General features: G+C 37.2%; 2 protein-coding genes across 2 annotated transcripts in view; both read left to right on the top strand.

Moving 5' to 3' along the window:
* LOC311302520 (uncharacterized protein) overlaps positions 1-15,242 on the top strand; it is a 747,744-nt gene that overhangs the window by 675,994 nt on the left and 56,508 nt on the right. The gene's annotated exons all lie outside the window — the stretch shown is intronic.
* LOC311301863 (putative inhibitor of apoptosis) lies at positions 138-1,595 on the top strand (the record flags this gene model as incomplete). Its single annotated transcript, XM_084427236.1, has 1 exon — positions 138-1,595. One exon carries the CDS (start codon positions 138-140, stop codon positions 1,593-1,595), a length of 1,458 nt encoding a protein of 485 aa, XP_084283362.1.

Here is a 15,242-nt window from a genome sequence, read left to right as displayed (position 1 = left end):
GTATTAAATAAGATTAATAAGATTATGTGTTCTGTCATGGACGACTAGACACTAGTCATGGGATGTCCAGCAGAGAGAAGGGCTTGAGTGGACACGCCCTGTGGTCACATTTTGAGTTTATATGAAACAGGGTTTATATGAAATTTTCGTCCTCTCACTCTGCCTTTTCCCCGCTTCGCAACGTAGCCATCCTACAGCTTTCCGCCCCTGCGACACACGTAACATCGACCAATTCAGGCCAAATGGAGGAGCAGGTGGGTTACTTAAACACGGCATTCAGCAACCTGGCCCTCTCCAGTCCCATTTCCTCCCGTGGAGTTGAGGATATGTCTCACCAGCGCCCTCCGGCTTGTCACAATCCTGGCATGCGTCGGAAACAGGAACGCCTTGACACCTTTCAGAATTGGACTCTTACTACAGTAACTCCAGCCGAGCTTGCCAAAAGTGGTTTCTACTACCTTGGCCAGGGCGACAGAGTGGCTTGCTTCAGTTGTGGAGGCCAGCTTAGCAACTGGGAACCGGGAGATTGTGCAGTATCAGAACACCAGAGGCATTACCCCAACTGCCGCTTCGTTCAAGGTGACCGTGCAGATAATGTACCTTTATCTGGTGGCGGCCTTTCCAATGTATCTAACTCTGCAATGCAACAGTGTGAAGAAAGGTTGCTCACATTTGTCAACTGGCCCTCAAGAATAACTGTTCGACCAGACCAATTGGCTAAGGCTGGTTTTTACTATGTTGGTTGTAATGATGACGTGAAGTGCTTTTGTTGTGATGGTGGACTCAGATGTTGGGAGTCTGGTGATGATCCATGGGTAGAACATGCTAAGTGGTTTCCAAGATGTGAATACCTGCTGCAAGAAAAGGGCCAAGAGTTTGTTCATCAGATTCAAGCAAGATTTCCAAGACTATTTGAACAGCTACTGACTAATGGAGACAGCAACTCGAGAGAATTTGTGAGAGAACAAGAGAACAATCCTGTGGTGAAGCAAACCGTTCAAAGCAAAATCCTCGCAAGTGGAGAAAATTACGAAACCGTTCAAGAGTTGGTGTCTGATTTACTAAGTGCAGAAGATGAGAAGAGAGAGGAGGAGCGAGAAAGTAAGTTTCTTACTTTTCTTAAGAAACATCATCTTGCCATGTCACAGCACCTAAAAAGTGTGCAGAGCTTAATGGACCATCTTCTAGAGGAGAACGTCATCTCACAGAAAGAGTATGGCATTATTCGTAACTGCACTACAGTCAAGCAGCAGACAGGGCAGCTCATTGAGTTAGTCCTGTCGAAAGGAAATGCAGCAGCAGAGGTCTTCCGCAACTGGATCAAGAAGAATGATGTCTGCCTGTTGAGAGAACTGATGGCCCAGACAAATGAAGCTGCATCACCGAGTCAAGATCTTTCAGACTTGCCTATGGAGGAACAGTTAAGAAGACTTCAAGAGGAGCGCACATGCAAAGTTTGCATGGATAAGGAAGTGAACATTGTCTTCATCCCCTGTGGTCACCTAGTTGTGTGCAAAGAATGCGCGCCTTCTCTGAGCAAGTGCCCCATATGTAGAGGCTTGGTCAAAGGCGCTGTCCGTACTTTCCTATCATAAAGTTTTCCTATCATTTGGATTTGCAAATTTACATTTAACTTGATGAATAAAAACAATGATACAACAAGTCATGCCGCCAGAGAGAAGTTTATTATTTTCACTCAATCCAGTTACAAAATCTGATTAAACATTACACGTTTAAAACATATGCATGAGTGAATTGTTCACCATAAGTTCTGTAACAAACATTTAGAAAGTAGTTAGGATGTATTTCATTTTGCGCATGCTTTAAGTTAATTTGACCAACTATTAAGATGTTAAAGTCCATAGACCTTTAGCGCATTGTTAAAATTAAAATCAATATCGCATTAAACGCATCATTACCGAATTCAGAGGTGTTTAATAACTTCAATAGTTATCAAGCACCAGCTGATTTAAGTTTTTCTTCAAACAAAAATAATTTTCTGATAAATCATCGTACACCTACATGTGTTTTGTTGTATGCACAGATTTTGTTGGTCGCTTATAGAAAGATGCGTCCTTGTTTCGCGGTATTTTTAAAAACATAGAACCAGAGAACCTTGTGCGGGATTCTATATCCGCATAAAGGTTAAAATATAAAATATACATTTTAGCACTATTTAAAAACTAGGACGGTATAATAATATAATGTAAATGTCTCACGTGAAGATGGTTTAAACCATCATTTTATCACATCAAGCCAATTCATGCGAATACTGTCGTATATGAACAAAGAGAAGACCTAGAGTTCACTAACATTACAGCTAACTGTAGGAAACAGATATCCGGGGGAAAGTGTAAAGAAAACGGCATACAAAACATTACAATCACACCCGGCAATACGATAAGTGTTACGCTAGTGATGTTAAAAAATTTGCAAACAATTTCATGCAAACATGAAATGCAAACAAAATCTTTTAAACAAAGTCTTGTTTCAGAGTCGGTATGCTCCGGTGAAAACTATGTGACTTGTGTGAACTTTGATGAGGCCGATAACAATAGCGCTGTTAAACGGTTCAATAACAATGTTAAATCAACAAGAATCCAACTCTAATGCAACTGAGCTTGTTTCACATATAACTGTTGATTGTTAGATATAATAGTTAGATGATTTATCTAACCATTGAAATTTACGATATGTTAAAACATTTCGGCATTTATTATGCCGAATAAAAAGAAGATCATAAAAAGAAGAACAATTATTAAGACATAAAACACAACGTCTGTATTCTGGATTGGGCCTAAAAGGCCGATGCATAAAACTCAAATTATTGGTGTGGACAGAATAAAAAATGAATCAACCCTCCTTTCACGTAAAAATACCACGTATCAACTGTAATTCTTTAGCTTAACTGTTGTTTTGTCACACACACACAAAATAACTGTGTAATAATAACAAAATAAGTGTAAAGTTAGACGAGTTTGAAGTGTAATATTCACCTTTCACGTCGATGTTTCGTATAGACATAGCAGAAAGATGTTCTAAAAGAAATATGATTTGTTTAGTCTTAAACACTCTCGTGAAGGACCGTCATTTAATTATCTTTATGCAATATTTGTTCATGTTTTTCATACATTCCTATATGAACATGTTTGACCACGCTCTGAGACTATATACTTTTTGCAAACTGTACAAAAACAAAAAGAAACAAGATGTCAATTACAGACATTCAAAAACTAAAACTGATCACTATAGTGGCTTTTCTGTATTTGTTTTAAATGGCTCATGATGATGAAGAATTAGAATTTACTTTTGGTGCAATTTTATCTGCAGGTTTCACTAAAGTGTGGAACTTTGTTTAACAGCTTCAAGTTTTGATGAATATGCATCTCTCGGTGCAATAGTTTAAGTGTAACTTTGTTACTCATACTTTGTGTGATTCGTAGATAGAGGGAAAGTTGCCCTAAACAAAGTATCAATGTAGTTCTCAAACAGAAAGACTATCACTTAAATTCTTAATCGTCGTTTATTTCTATAAACACTGAATGTTAACGGCTCTCAAAGAAACATCTACACCTAAAACCCATACAGTCCAACATACAAAATGTGAACCAGTGTCGTCTGCTATCTGAACAAGATGACTAAATCTAGTGGAGTAATAAAACCATAATTTGGAAACTTTTGTGTATCACAAATTCTTAGTGATTTGTTTTTTTTGAATCTTAAAGATAAAGAATAAGATTATGTTTGCAAGTTAGTCCATAGGATGTGGAACTTTGCATCACTATGGTGTGTAAAAATAGATTTAAGCACAAATATTTACACACATACTAAGTAGGAGAATATCTTACTGTATTGTGAACATTCCATTATCTGTTTATTTGGGGTCAGAGAACATCCTTAGCTCATACATCTCTTTACTTTTGTGCTGGATGTTAAAGTGTGTTAGTTAAAAAGATAAAGGTATTAGTTAATAACAAACAAACAAAAAACTTTAAATCAACATGAAGACATAATATTAATAAATAAAATATGGTTTACAATTACAGTACAATGACTTCCATAATATTTTCTTTTAGTAAAGCTATGTCTGGATCAGCCAACACAAAGTTGTGCCTTGTGAGTGAGATCTCGCAAAGATTACACCGATATTAGATTTCTCGAACATTGCACTATGCCTGAAACTCAGTAATCAACATGCATTTATGTAGGACTGGTATCATGGTTTAGTTGAATTTTAAAACACTGTTTTTTCTTAAAAATTATCTTGTTTAATCGTGTATTCAGTCCATATTTATCAGGTTGATATTTGTAGAAATAAGCAAAATACATTTATAAAGCAAAAATGACCAGTTAATGGCCTTGTGTCAGAACACAACAGGTCTTTTTATTGTAACTTTGAAAAGTGTAATACAGTATTTGATTTTTACACATGCAGTGTTTTCGCCAACTGACCTACCCCTGAAGTTATGACTTCTGAAGGCCTCTCATGTACAGATTCGCTCGGTTGAAAAAATGGTATTTTATTAGCTAAAATCATTGTCTTTATTCATAAATATATCCTTATTGGTGTAAAATGACCTCTGCCAATGATCTGACTTATCCTTGTAAGCGAAACATTTCTTATCTTTATTTACATGGGGCGGGTAAGTCCATGGAAGCTTCCATGTCGTTCCGCCATCTTGAAAAACTATAATGGCAGAGAGGGACAAAAAGCACTAGCCTACCTCAACACGTTTCATCAACGCGTGTTCGTTCAGAGCCGGCTGCCTGAGACCAGCTAAAGTGGACAAGGAGATCAGTGAGAGGCGCTTGTCACTACCCCGGAAAATTTAAAAATTTGAAAATATCGGGATGTAAATAAATATCGGGATAGCTTTTCCCAGGTGGAAAGAGCTAATGAAGGAGAAAGACTTTGAAAGGGAAGTTGCCTGCTTTCTTCTCGACAGTTAAGTCAAAGTTACGGTCTAAATGACAAGATTTTTTCATTGCTTGGTTGTGTAAATCATTATATAGGCAGCATAACAGTAGAACATCATGTATAGTTAAACTCGATGATGTGCTATTGGAAGACATGTTGTCATAGCTTCTTGGCACATAATGGTTACCGTAGTTGAAATCCGTATTTGAAAAGCGAAGCGCTAGAGAGCATTCGTTAAAATGCATAATACAATTTCACCGCTAGATGGGAGAAATCTTTAACAAAAAAGCCTCCAAAATCAAGGAGGTCAAACGGCATGCTTCCTGCTATAGTATCATCAGCTCTCCACAAAGTCTATTCATACGGCCACCAGATTTAAACTTCTACATATATTTTAAGTAGATAGCCGATAGTATATTCTCAGTAAAGGGTTTCACCCTGTGTGTTTCCACACTGATTAAGGATAGTTTGGGAGTTACAAGTAAAAATGATATTATACGTGTGATAGATCATAGCTACCAGAAAGATCATGATTTGAATTAAGACGAGTAAAATTAAATATTCGCCAACTTGACTTATGCCGTGTCATGGACCACAGAGGCACATCTCTGAAATTGTGTAGTGATTTTCCAGATGATACAAACTTAGTGTAAATAAGAGCAATGTAGAGTCCTCGGATTTCTTAAAAACAACACAACATTGTGACAAACTTTGACAATATGTTGTATGGACAAAAGATCTAAGATCTAAGACGCCTAAGCATACTTTTTTGCTTTATTTATTTCATTTTTGAAAAATGTACAAATGTAGTTTTCTGTGATGGTCATGTTTAGGTGTACATGATCGAATATGCAGTTACGGTACAAAAATCATTATGGCTATGGAAAGCCCCCACCATAAAGATTGAAACCCCAGCATGGACAAAAAATGCTGATTGAATCTTTTCATATAAATGAGATTTAAGACGACTAAGTACAGTTTTTGAACAGACATTGTTTAATTACCGTTACACAAAATCATTACAGTAATCTTCTAAAAGATAAATAGAAGATATGAATGTATTCAAACTTTAAAGATTTTATTTAAACAGTCTTTTGTTTTTAAAAGATATCATTTAAACTTTTAAGATTATACTTCTCATAAATAAACTCAGCACCTGATATCCCGATCGCTGAATTTGTGTGACTCTCTGACACACACACACACACACACACACACACACACACCCTTTGGCTGGTGCTTTTTGAAAGCTCCGCAGGTCAAACGCTGTTGTAAAGAGAGGCCAGAGGGCCCTGATTTCTAAACATGTAAGATGATTTTTTATTTTCGTGAACCCGTTTCATACATTGCGTTGTTTCATGAGCTGTATATGTTTTTTCTTCAACTCTCTAAACATTTAACTGATTGTTTCATAACATGTAGACCTATGTTTTTTCTTCAACTCTATAAACATTTAACTCATTGCATTTTTTTTTTTGTGAATCCATTTTATTTAAACTGGATAGTTCATTTATTTCAACTTTTTGTGTGAGGTTTTAGTAAGATCTTTATTTATATTCTTTTAAAGAACAGAATGTTTTAAGTAAGATGATTTTTTTATTCTTTTGTTTATCTAAAGCTGAAAGAATTGGTTTCAGTAAGATGTTATTTTATATTATTTGTGTGAAATATACATTATTTGATAAAATCTCTGTTTCTCACTATCACTGTGCTCTGGAATGTGGAGGAGCAGAAGTAGGGGGATGTCAGAATGCGGAGGGCGCGCGCACCACTCAGGCCGGGGCTGTGCTGGAGAGGCGCTTCAGTAAACACTCTGTGATCTTTTGTGACTCCATTTTATTTAAACTTTTTGAGTGAGGTTTTAGTAAGATCTTTATTTTATATTATTTATATTCTTTTAAAAGAACTGAATGGCTTTTCAACATTTGTGTGAGATAAACTTCCATAGTTTTTTCAACCTTAGTTAAATTAGCATGAGAACAGTACGTTTTTTCAACTTTAGTTTAATTGGCACGATAATTATTTTAAAGGATAGAATGTTTTTTTGTATGAAATTGTTTAATCACAGTGTCTGAACAGTACGTTTCAGATGTCAGAGCTCAAATGCAAAGGGTGGCAGGGGGAATCCCGTGACACACACACACACACACACAGAGAGAGACACGAGCGCTTCTTATGTTTTGAGACGGTGCTTTGAGAGACTTTTTTTGTGACTCTCATTTTATTTAAACTTTTGGTGTGAGGTTTTAGTAAGATCTTTATAAACATTTCATTTATATTGTTTTAAAAGAACTGAATGGTTTTTCAACGTTTGTGTGAGATAAACTTCCACAGTTTATCCTTATCAGTTTTCACATTACAGCCCAGATGCGTTCAGGAATAGGAGGATCCTGTGATACCAGCTTCAAAAACACACGCACACACAGACTAACTGTCATGTTCAAAAGGCTTCAACTTTCTGTTAGATACCATGTCATATTGTTATAACACTTTCTGTCCATATCAAAAGGCATCAAACTAGCTGTCAGATACCATGTCATATTGTTATAACACTTTCTGTCAATATCAAAAGGCATCAAACTAGCTGTCAGATACCATAACATATTGTTATAACACTTTCTGTCAATATCAAAAGGCATCAAACAATTAAAACTAGCTGTCATAGCCATGACATAATTATTATAACACTTTCTGTCCATATCAAAAGACTTCAAAACCCGAAACTAACTGTCAACCTGTCAATCAAAAGTCATACTAACTGTCAACCTGTCAATCAAAAATCAAAACTAGCTGTCAAAAACACTTCAAAGGCCCTTTGATCTCCTTTGATCTCATCTCATCTTCTTTGATCCCTTTGATCCTATGCCAAAAGGGGCGGGTACCTGTCACCGGAAGGGGCGGGACATGTCACTGGAAGGGGCGGGGCACCTGTCAATCAATCATTTTTTGACAGGTGGTCCAGGATATCAACTACTACCCTTTATAGATCTACACATTTTTATTTTATGTTAGCGTGAAAAAAATAGTCACACTCATTGTCTTTGGGGTCTCCAGGGACCCAGACAATAACATTTGTACAACACAACTTTGTAACAGAATAATAGTTTTTTTTATTAACAAGTGTAAATTTGCTCTGTTTATTAATGGTTTTAGTCCACATTTATGCAGTTTTGGAGGATTTATGATATATTTAAAAAAAAAAAGTTTTTTTCTTTTTTTAAAAAAACAGGTTTTTATACAAAAACAGCTTTTTATGTAAAATTCACTTTATAAAAGACCCATATTTCTAAATTTTGTTTAGTGGCTAAAATGATCATTTTTTACTTTTAAAACTACATTTTCCAAAATATGGGCAAAAATGTTACACTAAACCATGTACAATTATCCATGTTATCCCTATAAATTAAATTTAGAAATGTGGGTCTTTTATAAAGTGAATTTTACTTAAAAACCTGTTTTTGTATAAAAACCTATTAAAAAAAAACTTTTTAAAATGTATATAACTTTAAAATATAGCATAAATACTGCACAAATGTAGAGTAAAAACAGAGTAAAATTACATTTGTAAAAAAAAAAAAAAATCTATTATTCTGTTTTAAAATTGCATGTTATATTCTGGGGTCCCTGGAGACCCAAATACAACGAGTGTTGGCCCAAATGAAGATAATCAGAGGGTTAAGGGATACAATTATTGACTACAGGGGGACTTTAAAGGGATAGCTCACTTTGAAATTAAATTTTGGTATGTTTTAGCTTACCTCAAGGGCATCCAAGATGTAGGTGTCTTTTTTTCCACAGTAGTTTCAATTTTGATATTTTTAGGTCAAACCGTTCTTGTCTGTCAGTCATATAATGCAGGTCTGTGGTCACTGTCTCAAAGAGCATGCACAGAGTCCAAATTAAAACAATTCCCCATCGTCCAAATTAAACAATTCCCCATCATAAGTACACATTGATGTACGAAACGAGCGGTTTGTGTGAGAAAACGAACAGTATTTATATCGTTTTTTAACTCTTGTACACAGCCACGTCCAAGTGAGCAGATGGAAGAACGGATGGTGGAGATGTGGCAACAGTATGAGTGCCTATTTAATGTCTCCTCAAAAGAGAACCACAACCGGAGCGACAAAGAGAAGAGCTGGGGAGAGATCGCTTCAGATTTGAACGTACCGGGTGAGTGTAAAAAGTTGCTAGCGCACTAGCTAATGTAAACATTAGATCGAGGTCAATGATCATCTGCTACATTCAGGTCTAACAAAAGATGAATAGCACAGTTAGTTAGTTTGTTTGAATAATATTACTAATATTTAATGATATTAGTTCAGTTGAATTCAGAGAGGAAACACAGTGTATGTCAGTGTCAGTGTATATTTTCAGTGGAGGAGGTGAAAACAAGAGCAACAACATTACGGACACAATACACCAAGCTTCTCAAACCTAAACCGAGTGGGAGTGTGGAGAAAGGGCTCACTCATAAGCAGGCTTGGCTGTTGAGGAATCTGGAGTTCCTCAAAAAACATGTTGCCCAACGCCCCAGTGAGACCAGTGTAAGCAGAGCAGTATTATGGACAGGCATATTGTGTGCTTAAGAAATGGAGATATTTGCATAATTAGATATTACAGTTTTTCTCGATTGCTTAAACACATTTCTTGAAACTATGCCTCGTATTCTCAAAACTATAAACACAAATCCATAACGTCTCACCCAATTGCCCAAACATCCTATTTTCAGGTCAAAATGAAGCTCTACACTCAAAACCATTCACTCTTGCTGAAAAACCAAACTTTGCCCTCAGACAGGACACACAAGCCCTCAAAATCACACACACTACAACATAGTCTAACACACTGGTGCAATAAATTCAAAACAACATTTCCAAAACTGGTAAGTTATGTTGCTTGTGGTTCCCCCCTCACAAACCTTTTCACATGATGAACACAAAAGACACAACCAATGGATGCATTGGCACATTTTTATTCATTCATGTACTACACAGTACAACACACACACACAATTTTTTTTTTTTTTTTCTGTTTTACTCTTTTTTTTTTCTTTTTTTTTTTACTCTCTCCTCTAAATTTGTTTTTTATTTACTTACAGTAAGATGTGTGTGACCATCATATGACAGTAAAAGAGCACACACACAAACCTTATTCTAATATGGAATTGTATTGGAATGATAAAGAGTGTTGGGTCGTGACAGGAGGGCCTCCACTCAAGGACACAATATGATGAACACGTCTAAGAATGTTCCACGTATGGTTGAAATACCATCATTGGCCTAGAAAGATAACATTCTGGGAGTCAAGACTATAAAGGATGAAGGATGCCCTCCCTTCACTGTCACACTCTGTGTCACTCTGTGTGACTGTACGACTGCTGACCTTTTCTTGCAAGAAAATAAACCTCATCAAAGACTATTGGAAATGTTTGTCTCTTATTCAGTGATAGAATTTTGTTTGCCACCACTAGTGTTGCTTTCGTCAACGAAAATTATGACGAAATATTGTCGTCAACGAACCGTTATCACCTGACGAAAACGAGACGAGACGAGACGTAAATGCTGGTCATGTGACGATGACTAAAATACATTTATAATGCAATATCGTTGACGAATAAAAACGAGACTAAATGTGGTTTACAAAATAAAAATTATGCTAAAATGTCTCTTCATTTTCGTTGACCAAAACGAGACGAGACGAAATGTTATAACGTCACGACGAATGAGAGAGTTGTGCGTGAACCCATAGTTTCACACGCGCGGGTGATTTTTAGTTTCACTTTCTCTGGCAGCGCAATCTCAAACAGCCTAATATTTCGCCCTTGTGGAGGATAAAATTCGCTCTTCAGACCAATTTACATCAAGTAGAAAACACGAAGATATTATAAAGAGATCGATGGTCTCTTTCCTGCTCGTGTCCCACATCCCTCTCAGAGCGCAGAGTGTAGCCTATATCACGCGTCTTTGTGTGGAAATATAAAACGAGTTTTTTTTTTTTTTTTTTTTTTTAAATAACCCCCAACCACCGCCGGTAGTTGGTCCATTACCACGGTGGTAAAAAAAAACTGCCACCGTCACAGCCCTAAATATACTAATAAGATAACCTTGTTTGAAATTCTATATTGACTGGGTTAAATAGAATTGCATTACTAAAAAGAGACTAAAATACAATTTTCATTGACTAAAACTAGACTAAAATGTCATCAGTTTTCGTCGACTAAAACTAGACTAAAATGTCATCAGTTTTCGTTGACTAAAACTAGACTAAAATGTCATCAGTTTTCGTCGACTAAAACTTGACTAGACTAAAAAGAGTATGAACGTGACTAAAACTAATAAAAACTAAAACGACAGCTTGACACAAAGACTAGACTAAAACTAAAATTAAAACAGGCCGCCAAAAACAACACTAGCCACCACACCTCCCTGAAGGCTCTCGAGGCGACGGTAAAGCGACTCAAATTTGGCCTTACTCGTAGCCCAGCCTCCCTCATAGAGTCATACCATTGACAAAGACATGGGCAACTAGAGTGATTTGAATTTCATCTGAGACTGCTTGTCTTCTTGTCCTTGCCCTTCGTCCTCCTCATTCTTATCCCTCCTCAATCTCTTCCTTCATGTCTTTCTGGATCCATTGTTCCAAAACTCAATAAACTGATTTGGGCCCTTTTATCTATCTATTGAAGGATCTGATTGATGTGTGTTAAATTTTGACTCCTAGTGTTTCCACCTGGGTAATTGTGTGCTAACTGAGCTGAAGCTGTGCTGACTTGAGTGAACAATTTTGAATGCTAGTGCTTTATAAATGACAACATGGTGTAGGCAATGAGAAATGAAGGGATTTGTGTGTTTTTCAGCGGCAGTTCAACAAATCTGACTCGTGTCAAAACAGGGAATAGTGTTTATAGTTTAGTGAAATGGGTGTGCTTTTTGATAAATGGCATTATGGTTTTGAAATTTTAGTTCAAAAGCCTGGTTATAGTGTTTAAGCAATCGGGAAAAACTGTAATTATCAGGAAATGTTCTAATCCTTTAAATTCTTGCACTGACATAAAATTGTTTTTCAGCTTGATCAATCTGTCAAAGACTTGATTGACGGGCAGGACATGGATGACCCCACCACCGATGAGGACATTATAAATACATCCGAGGCACCAGGTAAAATAACAATTGTAGATGTAAAGACTAATAAAATGCTGAAAAAGTGATGTCAGATTAGTTGTTTTGTCATTCAGGATGCCAGGTGTCCTATTTTATAAGTTTGCACAAAACAGATCAAGCAGTGACATTTTCATAACTGGTGTATCCAAAATGGTCAATGTTTATGATAATGTCTTTATTCAAATTATTTATTTTAATTAATTATTCTTTACTTATTATTATTCTTTTACATGTTATGGAGATATTTAATCATTTATAAATATTCTACTATATGCTCTGATATATTTCTAAATGCAAGATCTTTGGATTCTCTTTTGTGCTGTAATAACAATGTAATTTCTCTTACTTTAATTATCATCTCATTAACCACAGCACCACATCCCTCTACCCAAAGAAGGGGTGAAGAACTCACCACCTCTTTTCCCACTCCCAAATCGGGATCGAAACGTCACAAAGGGGATGCAGATTCTATCGAGCGACAGAAACTTAATGTGTTACAGCAAGTTACTTCAGTTCTTGCCACTCCAGATCCTTACAGTTCCTTTGGACATCAAGTTGCTGTGGAACTTAAATTAATAAAAAATGTAAGCATACAGACCAGGGCAAAGAAAAAAATATCATATAAACTAGTGCTAACATGTTGCCAAACAACTGTAAACAATCTAGCCCTTGCTAGCGCACTACTGTAAACAATCTAGCCCTTGCTAGCGCACTACTGTAAACATTTTAAAACAGTTAAAAATCGTACCTCTAGTTCTCGCTGAAGAACAGACAATCCATGCTGATCCCGACTTCCCAACCATTTTCTCGTCCACGCTTCGTTTGATTTTCTTTTGTTTTTTATTGCTACAAAGAATAAGTATTAATACAGCAAGTTGCCGCGACACACTATCCATTTTGTTTGCATGCGCTTCCCCGTGAGATCGCGTCACGTGAGGTGCTAAATCTTAAGAATATCTTGTAGTGTGTGATGCGCCACTATTCTCAAATATTGTAGTGTGAGCATGTTTAAGATCTGAGGGAAGAATATCTGCAAAGATTCTCCTTAAGTGTGTGTGCTGCAACCAGATTTCACAATCGGTTAGGATGTTAAAAGTCCTGTAGTGTGAGCCAGGCTTAAAGCATCAAAACCTTCGATCCTAGGGAGACTCCTAGAAGGCTGGCGTTGTGGATGAGACTGAGGTCTGTTAGTGTTGGTCAGCAGGACTTTTTCAAGCATGTCAATGACCTTTTCAAGAGCAGAGAAATCTGTACATTTCTGTCGTTGCTCGCACACTGTGGGAACGGGCACTGGAGCTGCATTAAAATCAATCTTGTTGACTGAAACTCTCTCATTTCGACTACCATGCCCTGTACTGGTGGCTTTGAAAGACAACTCTGACTGATAGTCGTTAAGCACAGCCTGTACTTCATGTGCTGACCACTTGTCAATCGGTTTGGACCTGAAGGTTAGGGCTAAATCCTTACTCGGGCAGTGTCTGATAAATGTGCACCACTTCCACACTGGGCTTGTCAAGTGTTTTACCGTGCTCTCGAAGACATTCTGAAGCAACATCCGCCGCCTTGTTGAGTCTCAGCCAGTAGTCGTACGGATTCTCATCCTCCTCAGGCAAGGTAGTGTAAAAATCAGCAAGCGGGACCGGCGAGTAATGATTACAACTGAAATGTTTGCGCAACAGGCTATAGACAGAGTTTGGACAGACAGTGGTGGCAGAATCACAGTTCCTGATCCAGAGTTTGACTACATCCTTTGCTTTACCATGCAGGTGCACAAGAATTTCTTCCACATGTTCGTCAGAATTCATGTTGCTCTTTTTAACAAATGTCATCAACAGATCTTCCCATTCCTCAATTTCAATTGTGTCAGAACTATCCCCTCTGAATGAAGGTGGCTCCTTGACTTTTCTGTGCTGAATTACTTGACTTTGCGACAGATTTACCATGCCTGATGGGCTGTTAATAGCCTCAGAATCGCCAGTTGTCTATTTGGCATGTCAATGTCCAAGCTAAAAGGACTAAGATGGGACATAATGTTGTCTGCTAACTGTTGGCCAATTTGATGGACAATTGAACTCATTTGTCCTAACATATCAGGCACACCATGGTCAGCATTAGGTGTTGACGTGCTGAAATCTCTAGACTTTTGATTGACGTTTGACTGCATGTCTGCTGCATCACAATCTCCCACAGTACACACCCTACTGGTAATGCCAGGTCTGCTATCACTATTCCCAGTATTGGGGCTGTCCATTGAAAAGGGAAGTGGTACACCTAAAACCCCTCTGCCTCTGCTCTGCCTACTGGACTAGGACTGAAGTGGTCAGGCAAATATCTCCTGCTATTACTCATTATGAACGAAACAAGTTCACACACACATATAAACATAAACTCAATGTCAATGATCAGAGCGAAATGTCCCATAAACTGAAAAAGGATCGAGTGAAAGTGTCTCTTGAACACGAACGGCTGTGACCCAAGGACGAGCTGTTAAACTGATGACGGTGATTTCCATCAACTTGCTTGAAGACGCGACCCATAACAACACAGCGGCATCACAACTTCACGGCACCAGTGTGACGGTGTGGCCTGGGCCGTCTGCACAATGGAGACACAAACGTGGAAATAGGGGTTTCACTTCACAGAGAATAAATCAGTTCCACAGCATATCTCGTTATCTCTGCGGTTTATTTAAAACAGTACTCTTTCTTTTTAATCTTTTTCTTTTGCGTTGTGATCGTATGATGAGTACAGTTTTGCAGATTGACAATTATAAAACATTTTCAGTGAATTAATCACAAATCAACTCAATGAAAAACAGAACAATTAAATTCAATTCAATAGAAAGGGAAACACCCCCACCTAGTGGTGAACATGCACAATTCTACATGAATAAAGCAATTAATCCATAAAACACATTATAACAATATATTTTATACACATTACCTGCACAATGGAGATACAAACGTGGAAATAGGGGTTTCACTTCACAGAGAATAAATCAGTTCTACATAAAACACAAGACAATGCACAAATTAATTGCGGTTGTGCCTCGTAATACTTACAATGTCAAAATAACTCGATATAATATAACACACTCAACGCCAAACACACATCAAAATATGCCTTACGAGTTCATTGCAAGATAAATCTACAATAAAGGG

This window comes from Rutilus rutilus (assembly GCF_951802725.1).
Source record: "Rutilus rutilus genome assembly, chromosome: 13".
In the NCBI taxonomy this organism is placed as follows: domain Eukaryota; kingdom Metazoa; phylum Chordata; class Actinopteri; order Cypriniformes; family Leuciscidae; genus Rutilus; species Rutilus rutilus.
The sequence above is the reverse complement of the archived record's forward strand: the minus strand, read 5'-3'. Positions and strand labels throughout refer to the sequence as shown.